The 21,756-nt window shown below is 54.8% G+C and overlaps 1 protein-coding gene across 6 annotated transcripts in view; it reads left to right on the top strand.

Annotated features, from left to right (window-relative positions):
• The window catches only part of ZFAT (zinc finger and AT-hook domain containing), a 205,569-nt gene that overhangs the window by 25,995 nt on the left and 157,818 nt on the right, over positions 1 to 21,756 (top strand). For all 6 annotated transcript variants that reach the window (XR_016236025.1, XR_016236026.1, XR_016236027.1 and 3 more), the window contains exon 2: positions 12,835 to 13,008. Coding sequence is in view for 3 of the 6 variants with exons in the window: in XM_070075863.2 (XP_069931964.2) it covers positions 12,835 to 13,008 (174 nt within the window). In the remaining 3 variants the exon portion in view is untranslated. The remainder of the gene's footprint in view (positions 1 to 12,834; positions 13,009 to 21,756) is intronic.

The raw sequence follows: 21,756 nt of genomic DNA, 5'->3' as shown, positions 1-21,756 counted from the left end.
ACTTCCCAAGATGCATTAGCAGGAAGCTGGATCAGAAGTGGAATAGGCCAGCGCCGCGGCTCACTAGGCTAATCCTCCGCCTTGCGGTGCTGGCACACCGGGTTCTAGTCCCAGTCGGAGCGCCGGATTCTGTCCCGGTTGCCCCTCTTCCAGGCCAGCTCTCTGCTGTGGCCAGGGAGTGCAGTGGAGGATGGCCCAAGTGCTTGGGCCCTGTACCCCATGGGAGACCAGGAGGAAGCACCTGGCTCCTGCCATCGGATCAGCGCGGTGAGCCGGCCGCAGTGTGTCAGCCGCAGCAGGCATTGGAGGGTGAACCAACGGCAAAAGGAAGACCTTTCTCTCTGTCTGTCTCTCTCACTGTCCACTCTGCCTGTAAAAAAAAAAAAAAAGTGGAACAGCTGGGACTTGAACCAGCGCTCTGATACGGCATACCCAAGCAACAGTTTAACCCTCTGTACCCGACGCCCACCCACTAGTGCAGTGATGTCATAGCCCAGTAATGAAGCACCTCTGTGGGTACGGATAAACCTTGAAGCATTCTGTCGTCAGCAGTTCATCCCGTGCTCACTGGTGCCTGTGTGTCGGCAGCAGCGTCACTGCCCAGGGGAGGGTGGGGTCAGGCTGGCGGGGTGCTGACTGCTGGTCACTAGCACACAGCCGGCCTGCAGAGCCCGGATCTGCTGACCGTGACTGCATTGCAGCTGCCTGGGCGCGTTTGGGAATGGATGGGGGAGAAGCCACAATTCCCAAGTCTAGTGTCTGCTGCAGAGGGTCCAGGCTGGTTTTGCCTGTGGCTGCGGTATTGTCTCTTCAAACTTCTTACTTCTAAAGAATAGCTGCGTAGGAAGCTGCAGAGGTAACAGAAGTCTCGTGCTCCTTTTGTGCAGTTAATTTCATACAGGTGATCACATCCTTTCAAGTTTGGCAAAATGCACGTGGGGTAACTTCTACAGTTCTGAGCGTTTCGAAGAACACAGCTCAGTGGCGCTAGGCACCTTCGGGGTAACTTCTACAGTTCTGAGCGTTTCGAAGAACACAGCTCAGTGGCGCTAGGCACCTTCACCACCATCCATCTGCGGAGTGTTTTCATCTCAACCCGGTGGTTACATCTTATGCAACTGTTACACAATTTCAAACCCGAGTGGGTGTCCAGGAATATAGTGTGTAGGTTTATGTAACCACCCACAGTTTTACCAGCTCAAAGGAGTTGTACAACCCTGCCACCCTCACGTGCCTTTACCCTCCCTCACTCATAAACCAGTTGTCTCGAGTGCTGCGTGTGCCCACGTGGAGAACCACAGCAGGTGGCCTGCTGCAGCTGTCAAACCCGACGTAGCAAAGTCCAGCAGGACTGAGGTCTTTGTCCATAGTGTTCCAGTTCCCTTGGTTCTTCTTCCTTTGGCTGTTCCAGGATCCATCTCATCCTTTCCTTTCTGCTTAGAACTCCCCTTGACTTCTTCCAGGGGATGTCCGCTGGTGACGGAGTCCCTCGTCTCCCTCCTCTGATGAGAAGGTCTCGGTTCCCTGTTCTTTCTCCAAGGCCGTCTTCACTGCTGTGGGATTCCAGGCTGACAGCTCCCCCAGCACCACTTGCTGCTGGCATCCACTGTGTGTGATGGGAGCTGCTGTCAGTCCCACCGTTTTTCCCTACGGGAAGTGGGTTTTTTCTTGCTACTTTCAAATTTTCCTGTCGAGGCTTTGAAAGTTTGATTGTGTTGTTGAAATGAACTTTTTTGGGTTTACCTAATCCCTGGGTTTTATCTGACAGATTTGGGAAACATTTTGGCTGTTGTTGCTTTGAGTCGTGTTCCAGCCTCTTCTTCCTCTCGTGATGACGCGAATGGCAGATCGGCTATAAGCCCACCGATCAGCGACGCTCTTTCTTTTGTTTAAGCCAGTCTGTTCTCTCTGTCATTCAGACTGTGTTTCTGTTGTTCTTTCCTCCAGATCTTTGATTCTGTTGCCCTTTGCTTGATTTTTCTGTCTTCATCTGTGATCTGCTTTTTCCCTGGTGCCAGGGCTTCCCGTCCTTGTCGGGCATCCTGACAGACACATCTGGTGCCCGCGTCTGTTCATTGTCCTCTCGTTCCAGCCGAGGTTTTTCTGGGTCTTGGGAGATCGCAAGGAAGGCTGTCTGGCTGACTGCTGGACACTTGGGCGCTGTGTTCCGAGGGTCTGTGTCTTACTGAAATCCGTGACAGCAGGCTCCCTGGACTCACTGTGGCCAGGGAAGGGGACACTGCCTTGTGACTACCAGGGGGCAGAAGCCCAGGTTCCTCACTGGGCCTGAGTCTACACTGGCGGGAAGTGTCCAGGCTCCTCACTGGGCCTGTGTCTACACTGGGGGAGGTGTCCAGGCTCCTCACTGGGCCTGTGTCTACACTGGGGGGTGGTGTCCCTGGACTCGCTGTGGCCAGGGAAGGGGACACTGCCTTGTGACTACCAGGGGGCAGAAGCCCAGGTTCCTCACTGGGCCTGAGTCTACACTGGCGGGAAGTGTCCAGGCTCCTCACTGGGCCTGTGTCTACACTGGGGGAGGTGTCCAGGCTCCTCACTGGGCCTGTGTCTACACTGGGGGGTGGTGTCTAGGCTCCTCACTGGGCCTGTGTCTACACTGGGGGTAGGTGTCCAGGCTCCTCACTGGGCCTGTGTCTACACTGGGGGTAGGTGTCCAGGCTCCCCATCAGGTCCGTGCTGCTCACACACACCTGGCCAGGAGGTGCTGCGGTGCCTCAGTCCCGCCCCTCACGTGGCCTCCAGTGGTGGGGTGGTGGCCTCATTACCGCCAGGTGCCGGGAAAGTCCTGGCCTTGCCCCGATGGGCAGGGGCTACTTCCTTAGCTCCTGCTGGGGCTGGCAGTCCCGCCTTCCCGCTAACGAACTGCGGTGTTTTCTGTGGGCTTTGGCTGTGGGCGGGAGGATTTGGGGACGATTTCTGTGCTTAGGCAGCCACGACAGGCCTTGACTTGGGGCTGATTTTGACGTGCGTGCTGGTGTTCCCGGCCTGCTGGCGTCTGCAGCTCCTGTCGGTGCTAGGAGGAAGAAAGAGACCCTGGAGCCCTTGGCCGTGCTGTGCCTCGAGTCCCAGGCTGGTCGCTGCTCTGCTTGCCCTCTGCAGCTTCCAGTGTGCTTGTGTTTGTTTTATCCATGACGTCCGGGGTTTTCGCTGTCCTCTGTGGGAGGCACAGGGAGAAGGTTGCACACCCCATCTTTCTGGGACTTGCTGTGCAGCATGAGAAAAACGCGTGTGCACTGGGTGCCGTGGTCCCAGGGTGGACTTGGGCGCAGGCTGCATGTGAAAAACGCGTGTGCACTGGGTGCCGTGGTCCCAGGGTGGACTTGGGCGCAGGCTGCTGCAGCCCTGACCTCTGACGGCTTCCGCTCTTCCTGGCGTCACCTGCTGCCTGCAGAGCCGTGACACTGGCATCTACACCTGGGCTGCCCTCCTGCCGTGCCTTCTGTGGCCTCCAGCTTGCCCTTCATTTTCGGTGTTCATTTCATTTGGGCATAAAATGTTCAGGTCACGGCTTTGAGTAGGGGCTGACAGCCACCTCCTTCCTCTCCTGTGCGTGGACCGGCCGGATCTGACCACCTGAGGACAGGCAGGCAGGCTCTGAGCTGGGCTTCTGAGGGCCTTGTGGGAGAGGCCGGGGTGTGGACACCCTTCCGGCTCCCCGGGTGTGAGCGAGCTGCATGCCTGTCTCTTGGGTCTCAGACCTGGGCCGGGAGGGGTCACAGGGACTTCCCGCGGCCGCCCTCCTCCAGCCCTGTCGCGAGTCTGAGTCGGCGGCTTGCCCAGCAGTCCTGATGCCTGCTTCTGGGCAGTTTCTGGGAGATCCCTCAGCTCCTCCTGCTGTTTCCCACTTGGTGTCCACAAGGAAATGGGGTTTGAGTTTTCCCTGGGGCCTCTGAGACTGTCCTTGCCATTGTCCCCCAGTGGCCTCCTCTCCCCCTCTGTGCTGCCGGGCAGAGGGAGGGTGGAGGGCACAGCGCACGGGTCCCCCCAGAGGTGGAGAGGGCTGTGCGTGTGGTTTGGATGCTGTTAAGGCACAGCCCCTCCCCCATCGGTGTGTCAGCACATCAGAGGGCTGGAAGAGAACCCACCAAACCAAGCTGCTCAGAGACGCCCCGACTCTCGCAGGGGAGGGGAGGGAAGGGGAGTGGGCGGGGTCTGCTCAGCGTACTTCTGCCCCTCTCACCGCATGGGTTCATACTCCCACGTTTGTAATACACAGTCGTGGTAATAACAAGAGCTGGTGGAAGGGCCATGAGACGCTGAGCAGATGGCCTCACACATGTCAGGGGCAGAGGAAGGGAGCCGCATGCTGGTGCCAGGGCCTCCTTCAGGCTGGCCGGAGCAGGTGGCCTCAGCCCTGGGCTGCATTGACCTTTGTCTCTTTTACTCTGGTGTCTGGCATTTGGAGAGTGGTCACTGAACACAGCTACCTCCAGTGACCACTTACGCTGCCACGATCAAGTGCCAGCAGCTGCAGCTGTGCCCGTCTACTCCTGCAGGGGGCGCTCCTGGGGCCTTACGACCCGCAGTCCAGGGAGCAGTGGTGGGGTCACAAGTCCTTATTTGTCCCGAGGTCCCCAGAGCAGGTGAGTGCAGCGGGGACCTGGCTGTTCCTGGCGGGGAATGTTTGCATGTCAGAGGTCAGAAGTGAGGACTTGTTTATACAGCTATTTCAAGGTTCTCCTTTCTGATAGGGCCAAGTCGCTGCTTAAAAACTGGGAGATAGCTCGTAGGAAGTGAATGCTCAAACCTCAGACTTCTGTGATTTGATTTTCCTTGTGCTGAATACGTCATTTTCCCTTAGACTTCTTTTGTTAAAGACAAGCACACAGTAATTGGATCTAAAAATGCACCCAGATTACAGCATCTTCATCAGGAGTACTGACAGCGTAATTACGATGGCGTCTCATCTTTTCATATTAGCCCCGAGGAGAAGGGAAAGCGGCCCCTGTGGTGTTGTTTTGCGGATATTTGGGGGTGGGGGGTGCAGCGCGAGCCGATGCTTGCCTGGCGGGCTTGGGCACTTGGCTGTCTATGTGCTGCGGCGAGCGTCTCTGGTGTGCGCAGGCCCCCTGCTTATCAGGGGCCTGGGGGACCTCTGCAGGCTGTGTCTCGGGCTGTAGCACCATCTGTGCCCTGGGCTTCTGGGACAGGCAGTGCCTGAGGACAGGCTCGCACCTGCCGTCAGCAGCCAGGCAGAGCCCAGGTGCTCACCCAGCATGGGGTTTTGTGGTGCTCCTGGCTTGGTGTGTCCGTGTGTTCCCTGGTGGGCTGCATGGCACGGTGGACACTAAGGGCCAGGGTCAGGCAAACCTGGCTCTGTGAATCTCAGTTCCGTCCCTCTAGGGGCTCATCAGCCTGGCTGGCACAGAGGCCAGGGAGTGAATGAGAGGGGCTGTGACTGCAGGGGTGGGCTGGAGCCCAGAGCCCCTCTCGTGCCCACCTGAGCCTGGCGGTCCTCCCAGGCCCATTCAGTGCCTGCTGTCAGCTTCCAAGCACCCTGGCTGAGTGCCCCCACCCCCCCCCCCCCCCGCGCGGCAGGGCTCTTCCCCACCGTACGGCTCCTACCTTTGGGAGCGGCTCAGCAGTGACCTCTGGAACTGCGTCGGACCCGCTGTGTGTGTTGCTTTGCATTTTGCAAGGCCTTAGCAATGCCTCATTTTCTAAAAGTCAGTTAACATTAATTGTAGAAAATATGGAAGTGATTTTTAAAATAGTTTTACAGTCAAGGTTTTGGGGTGCTTCCTGTCAGCCTGGCTGGCCTTTCTCCTGTCACCAGGTCATGAATGGTGTCTGTCCACGAATGACCAAACGGCGCTCATGCCAATTCGTCGTGCGTCCCGCCGTTTCCCAGTCGGCCTCCTTTGGAGCATTTCCTGGTCATCCCAGGTCCCCAGGAGACAGGGCTTTCAGCGGCTGTTGGGTCCTTCCAGGTAGGGAGGTGTCGGGACTTAGCCACTGCTGAGCACGGATCCTGCTGTGTCCGGTGCCTCTGTGCAGTCCTGACCGCAGGAGCTCAAGGCGCGGAAGCACGGCTGGGTCGTTACCTGTGGCCGCCTTTGCTGATGGCGGTGTTTGTTCATGAGTGCCAGACTCTGCCACCCACGTGCACAGCCGTCCTCCCCAGCGCTGTCTCAGCAGACCGCCGTGGGCTGCAGGGGAGACCTGAGATGAGACACTGTGTCACCTCCACGGTGCTCCCCGAAGGTGTGGGCCACTCTGCCGAGTAGGCGCTGCAATTCTGTGATTTAAGTAGATGCCTGCCTTTTGCTCAGAGGCCTGGAAGGCTGTTAGTGGAAGTCACTTGGTCCCTGTAGCAGGTGCTGGGCGGTGGTCACTGTCATCGGTGTGCTGGGAATCTCGTCTTCTGAGGTGCCACCCTTTCCCGGGCACCGATGGGGACCCTCGACCTGAGCCACTTTATTCCCCTCTGTGGCCGCTCCTTGACCATCTCACGCCCTGCGGCTGCCGGTTCTTCCTTATTACTGACTCAGATGTCCCAGCCCCCTGCCCTTCCTGCTGCAGGACCAACCCTCCTCGTCTGCCACCCGCTCCTTGGGGCTTTCTCTCTTACTAAGGCCCTGGTCCTTTGTTGCCTGCCAAGGCCTGATTGTCCCTGTTCTGCCTCGCACCCGTTCATCAGGACGTCCTGACCCCCCCAGGTTAAGCTCTGAGGAGGTGGAGCCCTCAAGAATGGGCCCTGCACTTGTAGCAGAGGCCATGGAGAGCTGACAGGTCACAGCGGGAGGGCGCTGTCCTTGAACTGGGAGAGCAGGACCTCTGCAGACGCTGAGCCTGTGGTGCCATGATGCTGGCGTCCGGCTGCCAGAAGGGTGGGGAGTAAACCTGTCTTGTGTAGAAGCCACGTGGTTGTGGGCGTGGCCTGGGACGTGCCCTGTCGGTGGGTTCAGTCTCTTCACATCCCCACCTTCAGCTTTCTGTACCCCCTCGGGTGCAGCCCCATCTCCCTGCCTGGTGCACCCTACCCTGTCTGCACTGCCCACTCCTGGTGGGCGTCCTGCTCTGACGTCCTGCCCAGACCCCTGATCTTGGCCCTGCACCTGCACTCCCTCCTCGGGCACGTTGGCCTCCCTCTCCCTGGTGTTGCCCACGCCTGTCCTGCCTGCTCAGCCTGACTCCCTGCAGACCTGCATCCCGGGCCTTTCTCTCTGCCCTTAGTGCCCCACAGGCCTCTCACCCCCACCACACCAGTGGACCCCTCATGCCTGTCCCCTCATTCAGCCCTGGCCGCCTGCTGTCTTCCAGAAGCAGGGGATACTGAGCTGACCCTGGGAGAAACAGTGTGATGGCGCAGTGAGGGCTCCTGTTGGGCAGGGCCAGGGCTTGGGAGCTGGCCTGAGTGCGAGGCCTCCCCTGCTAAGCCAGCCTTTCCTCCAGGCTTCCTCTCATGCCCGCCCTCCCCGCAGGCCTTTGGCGCTGGGCACAGGCCCTGCCCGTCAGCAGGTGCACTTGGTAACCGTGCTGCGCCTGCAGGTGCAGTATGACTATCTCCTCCCGGTGTGTGCACGCCTCCGCCCTCCTGTCCTCCTGGAGTGCGTGTCTGTGCTGCAGCCCTGGCCTCCAGTGTCCACTGCTGACAGCACGTCCCTGCCGGCGGTGGCCTTTCCCCGTCAGTGTGTTGGGGAAAATCTGGTGCAGGAGAACCGGTGACCAAAGGTGGGAAGTATGGTGAGATTGAAGACAGAGGCGGCAAACCCAGGATTAGAGTGTGATTGGTGGACTTACAGACGGCATGGTCTTGGGTGTGCCAGTGGATCCCCGGGCCACAGCAGGAGAGAAAGGATTTCTTAGAAATAGGTGGCCTAGCTGGTGTGCACGTGGACTTTGTCTAGAGATGTGAACAATCCTGACGTCAGATGATGGGGCAGGTGATCTTCACGACTTTATCCCGTAGCAGTCAGGTTTTCAAGACTTTAAAAACCCAAGAGGAGGGGCCGGCACTGTAGGGCAGCAGGTTAAGCCTCTGCCTGCAGCACTGGCATCCCATTTGAGAGTTGGTTTGAGTCCTGGCTGTTCCACTTCCAATCTAGCTCTCTGTTATGGCCTGGGAAAGCAGAAGATGGCCCAAGTGCTTGGACCCCTGTACCCTCATGGGAGACCAGGAAGAAGCACCTGGCTCCTGGCTTCGGATTGGCCCAGCTCTGGCCATTGCGGGCATTTGGGGAATGGACCAGCAGATGGAAGATTTCTCTCTCTGGCTCTCCCTCTCTCTGTCTGTAACTCCACCTATCAAGTAAGTAACTAAATCTTAAAAAAAAAAGAAAAGAAAAAAAAACCTCAAGAGGAGCCACCTGGGAGGGAAAGGCAGCGTCTCTGGGCTCACAGCTTGGAGGTTCCCGGCCTGAGATTGAGCAGCTGTGTGACTCTGGCATCGGGTGGGGGCTGGCCGTGGAGGAGGTGTGTGGGGAGCAGTCACAGTGAGCCAAGAGGCCAACAGGTAGCATGGCACGGCCCCCGTCCCGTCTCTCTGCACCCCCCCCCCCAAAGCTGGCATGATCCCATCGTGGGGCTGTACCCTAGCAACCCACTCCTGAGACACCATCAGTGGGTCCAGCCTCTGCCCCCCCCCCCCCCCCAGCATTCGTCCATTCAGCACAAGACTTTGGGGTTCCAGGTCTGTGTGAGTTCAATCTGTAGCCGTCCCATAGGGACCCGAATGACCGTCAGGACACCTGCAGGCCAGGGTGGTGCTTGTGGGCAGGTAGGGTCCCGGCGGCCAGGGTCCACTTCCCTGCGCCCCGTCTCGTGATCTGCACCCCACATGTGCTTCTCTCTGCCTCCACCTCAGGAACTCCAGGCCTAGTCCCCTGCTTAACAGAGCCGAACCCACAGCAGGCACCGTGGAGACTTGCGCCCGTGGAGAACAGATGGCCGAGCGCCACCCTGGGTGCTCAGGCCTCTGGCTGTGCAGCGGCAGGTGCCAGCGCCCTGTCACATGTGGCTGTGACAGCATTTTCAGTTATTTCATCTCCAGATGACACCTGTTGTGCCTTTGAGCCAAGAGACCCTGTGCAGCGATTCTGCGGGCCCCATACACATCACGGATTTCCCTGCCCCCCGAGCACCCGAGGAACCAAGACTACTTCCAGGGCAGCGGGGAAATCATTTTAGCACGATCAGTGAGAAGCACTTGCCCTGTGCTCTGTCTGCCTCCCCTGTGAAATGGTGGCTTCACATGGCCAGGTCTGGCCTTGTGGTTTGCCACTGTGGTTCCTGGGGACAGGACCGAAACGAATAGGCATGCAGTTGACACGTGGCTGGGTAGAGGCAAGAGAGTTTTAGTTTTAGCGGTAACCCAACACGGCAGCAGGTTGCAGGGTCTGGCATCTGCTTCCCGCTGACTGTGCCCTGGGCTTTTCCCATCTGAGCCTCAGGTTCCTCACCTGTGAGCCAGGGCCCGCCAACCCCTTCCCGCCGAGGTGACAGGGTTGCTGGAGGAAGCCCGGAAAGGAAAAGTACCAGCGTCGCCTCTTCCTGCATGGGAAGCATTTCGGTTCCTTGGGAACAGAACATTTCCTGGAGAATGGAGTGTTGGCCAGCAGTAGTCGCGAGAGCGTTTCATTGACAAAGCAATGTTCTGCTTTGTTAAATTTCCATTTCCTGCATTGCTAGGTAGGGAAGGACTCTCTTGGGTCCCTACTGCCCGGCTTGTGAGTTCCATCTGGGAAATGAAGAGAAGAGCTTGCTCTGGCACCAGGGCCCTGCAGGGCCCCGCCTTCACCCCAGCAGGGCTGTGAGGGCCTCTGATGGGGAGGGGCTGTACTGTGAAGAGGAGAGCAGTGCGGTGGGGGGAGTGGGGATGAAGAGAGGTTTGTCGTTGTTAAAGACTTATCCATTATGTTTTGACAGGCAGAGTTAGAGAGGGGGAAAGACACACAGAGATCTTCCAGCTGCTAGTTCCCTCCCCAGATGTCCTCAACGGTCAGGACTGCAGCCAGGAACTGCATGCAGGTCCCCCATGTGGGTGGCAGGGGCTCAGATACTTGAGGCACCTGCAGCTGCTTTCCCAGGAGCATTAGCATTGAGCTGAATTGCAAGTGAAGCGGCAGGGTCTGGAACCAGCGCACATATGGGATGCTGGCATCACAGGCCGTGGCTTAACCTGCTACGCTGCAACACTGGCCCCCATTATTTATTTACTTATTTGTTTGTTTGTTTGTTTGAAAGAGTTACACAGAGAAAGAAGGAGAGGCAGAGAGAGAGAGAGAGAGAGATTGAGAGAGAGGTCTTCTATCTGCTGGTTCACTCTCCAATTGGCCGCAATGGCCAAAGCTGTGCCCATCTGAAGCAAGGAGCCAGCAGCTTCCTCTGGGTTTTCTCATGTGGGTGCAGGTGCCTAAGAACTTGGGTCATCTTCTACTGTTTTCCCAGGCCATAGCAGAGAGCTGGATTGGAAGAAGAGCAACTGGGACTTGAACCAGTGCCCATATGGGATGCCGGAGCTGTAGGCAGCAGCTATACCCGCTACACCACAGCACCAGCCCCTGCCCCTATTATTTATTTGAAAGGCAGAGTTAGAGAGAGAGTCCTCTATCCACTGGTTCCCTCCTTGGAAAGGCTGCATTGGCTGGGGCTGGGCCAGGCTGAAACCAGGAGGCTAGAACTCGATCCAGGTCTCCCGTGTGGATGACAAGGATCCAAATACTCGAACCATCTTCAGCTGCTTTCCCAGGCGCATTAGCCAGGAGCTGGATAGGAAGTGGAGCAGCTAGGCTCAAACTGGCACGTGTGTGGGACGCTGGTGTCACAGGCCGCAGCTTCATTGCTACACCATATTTCCAGTCCCTGAAAAGAGAGATTTTTGAGGTGGAAGAATCAAGAGCATGTTTGCAGGCCAGAGGGAAAGGCCTAATAGAATGGGGGAAGAGGAGCTGGTGGCCCTGCATGGTCCCTGAGTGGCAGGCATTGGTTTCTGCATGCTACAGCACCACGTGCGGGGCTGTCAGGGAGAGGCCCGGGAGCAGCTTTCCCAGCCAGAAGACGGCTTTGTCTTAGAGAATGTGGAAGTGTGGGCATCCCCAGGGAGCCCAGCAAGCCTGCACACTGTCAGGGACGACATCCCTGCTGGGGTGGGGGCGGGGCTGCCCCTCACACACACCCTCACACCTGCGGCAGGGGAGGTGCCTGGGAGCTGGCAGGTGTGGTGGAAGACGCTGGCTGCTGTGTGTGAACCAGAGGCAAGGAGTCTCAGTACCATAATGAAGTGCCCGAGGCAGGCTGCTTCATAAAGAAGAAAAGCTGATTTGGGCTCGTGGTTCCAGAAGCGCAGGGTCCAGGGGCCTAACGGGGTGATGACAAGAGACCAGGAGTGCGGATGTGTCTGTTCCTCTGCTGATGAAGCCTCTGGGATTCAGCCACGGGGCCCTAACCTCCTCACCTAATCCTGATCTCTTCTCAGAGGACCCCTACCTCGTCAGTCAGACTGAGTGCCCACCTCTTCACAGCTCGCCATGGGACTAAGCTTCAGTGCACGAAGCCTCAGTCAGACTGAGTGTCCACCTCTTCACAGCTCGCCATGGGACTAAGCTTCAGTGCACGAAGCCTCAGTCAGACTGAGTGTCCACCTCTTCACACCTTGCCATGGGACTAAGCTTCAGTGCACAAAGCCTCAGTCAGACTGAGTGTCCACCTCTTCACACCCCGCCATGGGACTAAGCTTCAGTGCACGAAGCCTCAGTCAGACTGAGTGTCCACCTCTTCACACCTCGCCATGGGACTAAGCTTCAGTGCACGAAGCCTTGGAGGAACCTCAAACCGCACCCAGACCATGGCGGGACACTGGCGGCCGGGAGTGAGGAGAGGGCAAGTGGCTGTGTCCCGGGGCCAGAGAGCGAAGGCTGGGCGTGTCGGAGGATCGTGGGGCAGGGGCTGCGGCCCCAAGAGCCTGGTTGGGAGACTGTCACGGGGAGTTGGGTGGCGTGGCGGTACGTGTTCCCCTGAGCAGCTGTGTGCCGAGGCCCGCAGGGCGGGGAGAGGCAGACTGGAGCAGCGCTGAGGTTTGCTGAGTCCTGCTGTGTTCCTGCTGCCAGTGGGCGTGTCGCCCGCGCTCCCCCTGCAGCTGCAGCAGCTGAGCGATCCTCTCCTCTTCTCCCAGGCCACCGGGCTCCCTGGCCTCCGGGGAGTGGACCTGGGGTGTAACACGGGCCCTTCTGACTTTGTCCTCCCGTCCTCCCCGTTCTCCCTTGCCTTACTGATGTAAAACTAATGATGAGAAAGCACGAACCTCTAATGGCAATCAGATCCTGGATTTAGTGTTTTATGTTCGCCCGTAATTATTTTACCAGACGTAAAGTGGGTGTTTCTCCCCCTTTATGTCTTCCTCCTGGTGTAATGGGCTGAGCATAATGGACCAACAGTGAGTATCTGTGACTGGTACTACTGCTTCCGGCAGGAACTAAGTGGTTTTGAAAAAAGCAACCGGTGCCCATCCTCCTGTGCCGGTCACCGGAAGGCGTCTCAGCTGTTTCGGGCACTTTTTCCTTGCCCCTAACGTGAGAGCGTCTCGCTGCCACGCGTGGTTGTGGTGGGGGCGGCTCATCCACCTGCTGGGTGGGATTTGATTTTTCCCGGCTGTGGTGGAGTCGGGGTGACAGGGAGGCCTGCTTCAGACGCCGTCCTGCAGGGCTGAGCCGCTGGAGGGCGAGTGTCGGGGCCTCCTGCTCTGTCTGTGTGTGGAGGACGCAGCTGCGGGAGCCTGGCGGTGGCTGGGGAGGGCGCCTGCAGGGCTTTCTCGGGCAGTTGGGAGTAACCCTTGTTGACGTGGAGATGCAATAACGTCTTTTTCCTTCTTCCTTACAGAAAACACGGCCATCTTCATGTGTAAATGCTGTAACCTGTTCTCTCCCAGTCAGTCAGAACTGCTGTCCCACGTTTCTGAGAAGCACGGCGATGAAGGGGTGAACGTCGAAGACATCATCGTTCCCCTGAGGCCTCTGAGTTCTCCGGAACCCAACCCAAGCAAAACCGGAGATGGTAAGGGGGCTGGCGTGCCTGCGGATGCCCACCCGCACTCAGAAACTGAGGCCAGCCTGTGGGCTTGTGGGCATAGAGGAAGCCTAAAAATCCACCTTTCTAACCCAGAAATCAGAGCAGTTGTCCAGTTTTAGGCCTGCTCAGGTCAGACTGCGTTTGAATCTCCTGCATGAGGCTCCTGCGGAGGTTGTGCAGTGAGTGCCTGAAAGGACGTGGCCGTGTCCACCGTGTTACGGCCTGAGCTGGGTTCAGCACAGTCCACCATGTTCCGGCTCGAGCCTGTTGTTAGCCGGGCTGGGTTCAGCACAGTCCACCGTGTTCCGGCTCGAGCCTGCAGTTAGCCCTGGCTGGGTTCAGCACAGTCCACCGTGTTCCAACTCGAGCCTGGGCTGGGTTCAGCACAGTCCACCGTGTTCCGGCTCGAGCCTGTTGTTAGCTGGGCTGGGTTCAGCACAGTCCACCATGTTCCGGCTCAAGCCTGTTGTTAGCCGGGCTGGGTTCAGCACAGTCCACCGTGTTCCGGCTCGAGCCTGCAGTTAGCCCTGGTTGGGTTCAGCACAGTCCACCATGTTCCAACTCGAGCCTGGGCTGGGTTCAGCACAGTCCACCGTGTTCCGGCTCGAGCCTGTTGTTAGCTGGGCTGGGTTCAGCACAGTCCACCATGTTCCGGCTCGAGCCTGTTGTTAGCCTGAGCTGGGTTCAGCACAGTCCACCGTGTTACAGCCTGAGCTGGGTTCAGCACAGTCCACCATGTTCTGGCTCGAGCCTGCTGTTAGCCTGGGCTGGGTTCAGCACAGTCCACCGTGTTCCGGCTCGAGCCTGTTGTTAGCTGGGCTGGGTTCAGCACAGTCCACCGTGTTCCGGCTCGAGCCTGTTGTTAGCCTGAGCTGGGTTCAGCACAGTCCACCGTGTTTCGGCTCGAGCCCGGGCTGGGTTCAGCACAGTCCACCGTGTTCCGGCTCGAGCCTGTTGTTAGCTGGGCTGGGTTCAGCGCAGTCCTAGCACCTGCCAGCTGTGTCGTCGGAGGCAAATGAAGTTACCTCTCCAAGCCTCACTTGCTTATCTGAAAAATGTCACAAAGGAGGGGGACACAAGGCTTCAGTCAGAGAACATGCCTCCTGCTCCGAGGGTGGTGCTGAGTAAGGAAAGCTGTTAGGACGCCCCTGCTTTGTAAATTAGCATATGCAGTCTTAGGACCAGCGTTTCTGAACTGATCTTGCATTCCTGGAGCAAGGGTTCACCGCAAAGCTTTGATTCACCTGGGAACCCTCAGGGTCACGGGGTGCAAAGTGGGGTCCATCTCATGTGCAGCATCCAGACAGCTCCTGCTGAATGGCATTGGATGCAGCAGGTGCGTGGATTACAGAAAACGTCTCGGCTCCGTAATTAGGTCCCCACAGACAGAAAATATACAGCACAGTGGGAGCAGCCACAAACGAGAGTTAGAGAAATCCCCACAAAACTGTTTTTATGTGACGAGGCACAACAGCCAGTTTGCCATGTGGTTGCCCGATGGTGGCAGTAAGTTCCCATGGTGGCATCCGTGGGCCACATTAATCCTCCAGTGGCCGGTTCCTGGGAATATTCAGACGGGCATTTCTAAACAGGCTGGCGTATCAAGCACTTCTCTGACACAGTTAGCAAGGGGAGGCTCCAGACAAAGAATGCGTGGGTTCACAAGTCTCTCTGGCTGTTCCCAGGGTGCTTGGAAAAAGATACCAACAGCAGCTTAAGTTGTTGAGAAGTCAGGAAGTTCTACTAGTCACTGTCAGTGGCGTCTGGTGAAAAACTAAAGCCAGCCCCCAAACTATGTTGGCCAAGAAGGAGGAGCGGTTGGCTGGTGTGCATGCCGCCATCACCCCGGGTAACATGGGTGGCGTGTCCACTGCATGCCTCAGCCCCTCCCAGGCCTGGTGAGCACGTCTGTCCCCTCCACACTTAGAGAAGGCAGGAGTGAGGTGCACATCTCTGCCCAGAGCTCTCGCGAGCTGCTCTTCGCCTTGGGCAAGAGTGGGGCTGAGTCAGGCTGCCTTGCTCTAGCAGCCTCATGGGGACAGTGCCCGGCTCACCTGCCTGTGAGCCTGAGCCCCCGGAGGAGCCTGGTGACGTCCACAGTCACCAGGGCCACCTCCCTGCTAAGCGGTCAGGCTGCCTGGGCTTTTTTTTTTTTTAATATTTTATTTTTATTTATTTGAAAGAGTCACAGAGAGAGGTAGAGACAGAGAGAGGGTCTTCCATCTGCTGATTCACTCCCTAGATGGCCGCACTGGCTGGAGCTGTGCTGATCCAAAGCCAGGAGCCAGGAGCTTCTTCTTGGTCTCTCATGTGGGTGCAGGGGCCCAAGGACTTGGGCCATCTTTTACTGCTTCCCCAGGCCATAGTAGAGAGCTGGATTGGACGAGGAGCAGCGGGACTAGAATTGGCACCCGTATGGGATGCTGGCACTTCAGGCCAGGGTGTTAACCTGCTGCACCACAGCGCCGGCCCGTGCTTGGGCTTTTTAGAGTCTTGTGTCCCAGCCGGAGGGAAGCAAGGCTTTATCACCCACTGTGTGTGTTTGTGGGCTGCCTTGTGTGGTTGCATGTTCATGTATGGACTCAGAAACACACATGATTTCTTTTGTCACAAGAATCATGTGAAAGGTAGATGTCCTGTGGGTCAACAAGGAAGGAGCCTTGAAAATGGCTGTGAGTTCTATGTTTATACATCTTTACTAGTTAAGATTTTCTTAACTAAAATGAGATGTGAATAAGGCAGAAGATAACCTTAAAGTTTTATAAAGAAGGAATGAGTGATAACCAAGCCGATAGAGTGCACATGGGACTGTGTGAGTTGGTGCCTTGTGAGGCGCGTGTTCTGATTTCCACTGGCCAGGCTGCCCTTCCAGGTATCCCAGGGGTCACCCTCCCGGGCCCTGGGGGGTCAGAGGCCCTCTCCGTGGCACCCCAGAGGCTCATGCAGGTGTCTCAGTTCTGTCCCTGCTGGCTGGACCTCATTGTCTCTGCACTCTCTCAGTGGTTGGGAACACCCTGAGAACAGGATGTGAGCTGTTTTGTCCCCTTGGGCCCTGGTCCCAGCACAGGGCCTGACACCTGTGCCTGGACAGTGAATCACCTTTTGTCCTTGTCCTCTGTTGTCTTGCCCTTGGCCTTGTGTCCCCCCTGTCCCCCCCCGAGAAGGGTTCCTTCCGGAATCTCACCATGACCAGCAAAATGCAAATCAAAGTGATATACCTTGTTTTGTCTATCAGGTTGCCAAAAACTCTTGAAAATAGGATGATATTCTAGGTTGAAGTGGATATGGAGAAACAGAAATTCTTAGTTCCTGATTGGTAACCCTCTTTCAGAGAGCATTCTGATAGAATCTAGAAAACTTCTTTTTTTTTTTTTTTTTTTTTTTTTTTTTGACAGGCAGAGTGGACAGTGAGAGAAAGAGACAGAGAGAAAGATCTTCCTTTACTGTTGGTTCACCCTCCAATGGCCGCCGCCGCCGGCGCACTGCGGCCGGTGCACCGCGCTGATCCGATGGCAGGAGCCAGGTGCTTCTGGTCTCCCATGGGGTACAGGGCCCAAGCACTTGGGCCGTCCTCCACTGCACTCCCGGGCCACAGCAGAGAGCTGGCCTGGAAGAGGGGCAACCAGGACAGAATCCGGTGCCCCGACCGGGACTAGAACCCCGTGTGCCGGCGCCGCAAGGCGGAGGATTAGCCTACTGAGCCGCGGCACCGGCTGAAAACTTCTTACACTTCCTCTGTGTAAGCAATTTTTCTAGGAATATGGCCAACATAGCCATGTTTAATGCTATTTACAACAGTATTTATGGTAACTTGTTCATAATAACACAAAGTTGACAAGAAAGTAGCCGTCATCCAGAAAAGAAAGGTTAAGCAAATAATGCGTTATCCATAGAAGGAAATACTGGATAGGCGTGAAGAGAATTAGGGGATGTTAATAATACTGTATTGTAGACTTGAAATTTGTTGAGTAAGTAGACTTAAACACATGCTAGCCTTTCTCAATGCCCTTTTCTTAACTTCTGTATTTTCCTGACTTTTGTCTCTTTGATTATTTTCTTCTGACTGACTTTACAGTTCACTGATTCTATATGTACATTTTTAAGGTAAAATTTGCACAAAATGCAATTTGCTAATTTAACAGTTTGTAAGTGTAAAATTGAATGATTTTTCATATGTTCACAATATTGTGCAACTATTGCAGCCTCCTAATTCCAGAACATTTTCATTTTCATTTCAAAAAGAAGCCCTGAACCCACTAGGCAGTTATTCTCATTGTCTTTGCCTTTATCCACAGGAACCACTGAATTTGCCTGGTCTGTAATTTTCATATGAATGGAATCCTACAACACGTGGCCTTTTGTGTCTGGCTTCTTTCAGTTAGCTTATGTTTATAAAGTTTATCCATGCTGTAGCATGTATCCGTATCTCATTCCTTTTTATGGCTGAAAGAGATTTCAGTGTATAAATTGTCCATCCGTTCATTTGTTGATGGACATTTGAGTTGTTTGCACTTTTTGCCTATTATGAGTAATGCTTCTTTGTGTTTAAGTTTTTGTGTAGATTAATGTTTTCATTTTTCTTAGGAGTGGAATTGCTGGGTCATTTAGTTTCTCAGGCCTGCCAAGCTGTTTTCCAATGCAGGTGCCTCAGCTTACTTTGCCTTCAGTATGTGAGAGATCCATTTGTTTTCATATTTTTGATTAAAGGCATCCTGTGGGTGTGAAGCAGTATCGCACTGTGGTTTTCATTTATATTTCCCTGTGATTTAGATCTTCCTGGGGGAATTTAGATCTTTATCTATTCTGAATTAATCTTTATATATGGAGTGAGGTAGGGCTTCTGGATTTATTCTTAAGTGTTTTGTTATCTCTTGGACTTTTTGATAGTAGCCATCCTAATAGGAGTGATGTGATATCCCATTGTGGTTTTAATTTGCATTTCCTTTATGATTAGTGTGATATCAAACACTTTTCACATACCTGTTGGCCATCTGGATGTCTTCTTTAGAGATATGTCTATCAGCTGTTTTGCCCATTTTAAAAATCAGATTATTTGTTTATTTGATATTGAAATGTATTAATTCCTTATGTATTTTGGATAATAATCCCTTAGAAGATATGTGGTTTGCAAATATTTTCTCCCGTATGGGTGCTGGTTCTAGGCCTGGCTGCTCCTCTTCCTATTTTTTTTTTTTTTTAAGATTTATTTATTTATTTGAAAGTCAGAGTTACACAGAGAGAGAAGGAGAGACAAAGAGAGAGAGAGGTCTTCCATCCACTGGTTCACTCCCCCATTGGACGCAATGGCCAGAGCTGTGCCAATCCAAAGCCAGTAGCCAGGAGCTGCTTCTGGGTCTCCCATGTGGGTGCAGAGACCCAAGGACTTGGGCTGTCTTTCCCAGGCCATAGCAGAGAGCTGGATCAGAAGTGGAGCAGCCGGGTCTTGAACTGGTGCCCATATTGGATGCGGGCACTGGAGGCAGTGGCTTTACCTGCTGTGCTATAGTGCTGGCCCCTGCTCCTCTTCTGATCCAGCTTTATGCTATGGCCTGGGAAAGCAGTAGAAGATGGCCCTAGGCTGGCGCCGCGGCTCACTAGGCTAATCCTCCACCTGCGGCGCCGGCACACCAGGTTCTAGTCCCGGTCAGGGCTCCGGATTCTGTCCCAGTTGCCCCTCTTCCAGGCCAGCTCTCTGCTGTGGCCTCGGAGTGCAGTGGAGGATGGCCCAAGTCCTTGGGCCCTGCACCCACATGAGAGACCAGGAGAGGCACCTGGCTCCTGGCTTCGGATCAGCGCGGTGCGCCAGCTGCAGTGCACCGGCCGCAGTGGCCATTGGAGGGTGAACCAGCAGTAAAGGAAGACCTTTCTCTCTCTGTCTCTCTCTTTCTCACTATCCACTCTGCCTGTCAAAAAGAAGAAAAAAAAAAAAGAAAAAAAGAAGATGGCCCTAGTGCTTGGACTCCTGCACCTGTGTGGGAGAGCCGGAAGAAGCTCCTGTCTTTGGATCAGTCCAGCTCTGGCCATTGCGGCCATTTGGGGAGTGAACCCATGGATGGAAGTCCTCTCTCTCTCTCTCTCTGCCTCTGGGTCTCTGTAACTCTGCCTTTCTGATAAATAAATATATCTTTTAAAAAAAGGAATAAAAAATTAAAGCTACAGAAAACAGAATCAATGTACAAAAATCAATAACACTTCTACACAATAACAATTATATTTTCTTTTTTTGTTGTTAGTTGCCCAAGTAGCTTAATTCAAAAAAAAAGTTTCTTTTTTTATTTTATTATTTTTAAAAATAACAATTTTATTATTTTTTATTTATTTGAAAGGCAGAGTTACAAAGAGAGAGAAAAAGGGAGGGACAGACAGAGATATTTTCCATCCTCTAGTTTACTCCCTAAATGGCTGCAATGGCCAGTGCTGGGCCTGACTGAAGCCAGGAGCCAGGAGCTTCTTCTGGATTTCTCGTGTGGGTGCAGGGGCCCAATCACTAGGGCCATTTTTCTGCTGCTTTCCCAGGTCGTTAGCAGGGAACAGCAGGGAACAGTCAGAAGTGGAACAGCCAGGACATGAACTGGTAGCCATATAGGATGCTGGTGTTGAGGTGGTAGCTTTACCCTCTATGCCGTAACACTGGCACCCTAAAAATGTTTGGAAAGACATTAAACTCAGCCTCTCGGAGCTGACATTGTGGCACAGCTAGTGAAGCCTCCCATATGGCCTGGCTGCTCCACTTCCAATCCAGCTCCCTTCTCTCTCTCTCTCTCTCTCTCTCTCTCTCTCTCTCTTTCTCTCTCTCTTTCTCTCTCTCTCTCAGCTCCCTCTCTCTGTGTAACTCTGCCTTTCAAATAAATCAATAAATCTTTTTTTTAATAAACTGAGGCTTTTCATATGAGAAAATTTCCTCCAAAGCTTTTCATTAATTATTCCTAGTCTGTCTTTTTTGCTTCGTGAAAGTCCATAAAATCTCCGGCTTATAGGGCTTAGCTTCTCTCTAATGCTTTCCATTCGGGCTTAACCTTCACAACTCATTTTAAGTTGAGAGATACTTGTGATGGTTTAATTAAACCCGTAACTGAGTAGTAATTGATTTATTATTTTGGTCTCCCTTTATAGCGGGAAGTTTCCTAAATCCTCTGGTTTATTTTATCACCTTTTAATCTTGATGGTTGTGTAGCAAGTGGACTGTGGAAGCACCTTCACTTTCTTGTTCTCCTGGTCAAATCTCTGGTTGTGATTCAAGAAGGATTCCTGTAGTGGAGCGAGCTCATTCCCTCTCCCTCACGTGTGTGTCTCTATGTGTGTGTGTGTGTGTGTGTGTGCATGTGTGCAGATGCAAGTGTGATCCTTCCTTTTGGATGGAGCCCGGGCAGTTGGGCTTGCCTGAGGAACGATTTTTTTTTTAATAATTTAAAAAATTTATTTGAGAGAAAGGGTGGCAGATGGACAGAGTTCCCATCTGCCATAGGCCTCCAACATTTGGGAATGGGCCGGGGCTAGACTGGGGGCTGAGGTTGGGAGCAAGGAACTGAACCCAAGCCTCTCACATGGGTGATGGAAACCCAATTATTGAACACTCACCACTGCCTCCCCCATAATCACACACTCACCTCCCTTTAGACACACACACACACACACACACACACGCACACACACACTGCAGCAGCCAGGACTGAGACGCAGGCCCCCAGATGTGGAGTGTGGGCTTCCTGGCTGGTGTTGGGGAGAGCCTCGCGCTGGCTCTCGTGTCTCCGCCCCCCTTTCAGACTCTCCTCCCCTCTCTTTTTGTTTTGTCCTTCCTTTCCCTTCCCTCTTCCATTTCAGTATTCCTGGGCTGAGTCTGCTGCATGCCGGGGTCCCAGGCACTGTGCCGCTTGGTTCTGCCCCCGTGGCTGGCGAAGGCAAGTCGGCGAGAGATGGTTTGAGCGCAGCACGGGGCGTGCTTCTGTAGGGCTGAGTCTGGGCTGCTGAAGAGGGGCAGCTGCTCTACTTGGAGGGTGCAAGGTGGCTTCCCCAGCAGGTTGATGTCTAGATCTCAGTCTGTGGGTTCTCTCTTTTGGGTGTTAACCACAGGTAGTCATGTGTGTCTGTGGGGATGCTGTCACTAATGATCCAGTGACTCCTGAAACCAGAGCCCGCCCATCCTGGCCTGGGTGTAGTGGGAATGGCGCCCGTCTTAGAAGCAGACTGAGGTTCCAGGGCTGGCACTGTCACTTGCACGCCAAGAGCTCTGCTGGCAAACGTGATCCCTGTGCAGTTAGAAAACGATGCCTTGTTCTGGGAGTTGTTAACAGGCAGTGCTTCTGTGTGAAGACACAGCACCTGTGCTCGGCTGACGTGGCCCAGAGGCCGTGCAGAGGGCTTGGCACCTGGAACTTGTCCCGCCCCTCCCACCATGGAGGTCCCCGGCAGCCTGCTGCTTGTGCCATCTGTCAGGAGACAGGATAACTGGCCTTTTCCTGAGACAAGGGTACGGGCTGCCCACGGTACTGCCTTGGCCTGTAGAGTGTGCCGAGTGCCTGGGCGCCTCCCACATGCAGAAAGAGCATGTAGAGTGAGTGGGTTCACATGGGGCCTGGTGCTGTGGGAGGCTCTCAACTCCTGTAGGAGGTGTTGGGCACGTGCTGCCCACGGTGTGACCTTGGCATGTAGAGCGTGCCCGGTGCCCAGGTGCCTCCCTGTCCTCATCCCCACAATCAGGGAGGCCGTGGAGTGAGTGGGGCCATGTGGAGCCCG

Source organism: Oryctolagus cuniculus, chromosome 6, assembly GCF_051225735.1.
Source record: "Oryctolagus cuniculus isolate XC-2025 breed Fujian yellow rabbit chromosome 6, ASM5122573v1, whole genome shotgun sequence".
NCBI classification, from domain to species: Eukaryota; Metazoa; Chordata; class Mammalia; order Lagomorpha; family Leporidae; genus Oryctolagus; species Oryctolagus cuniculus.
This window is presented reverse-complemented; position numbering and strand designations above follow the sequence as displayed.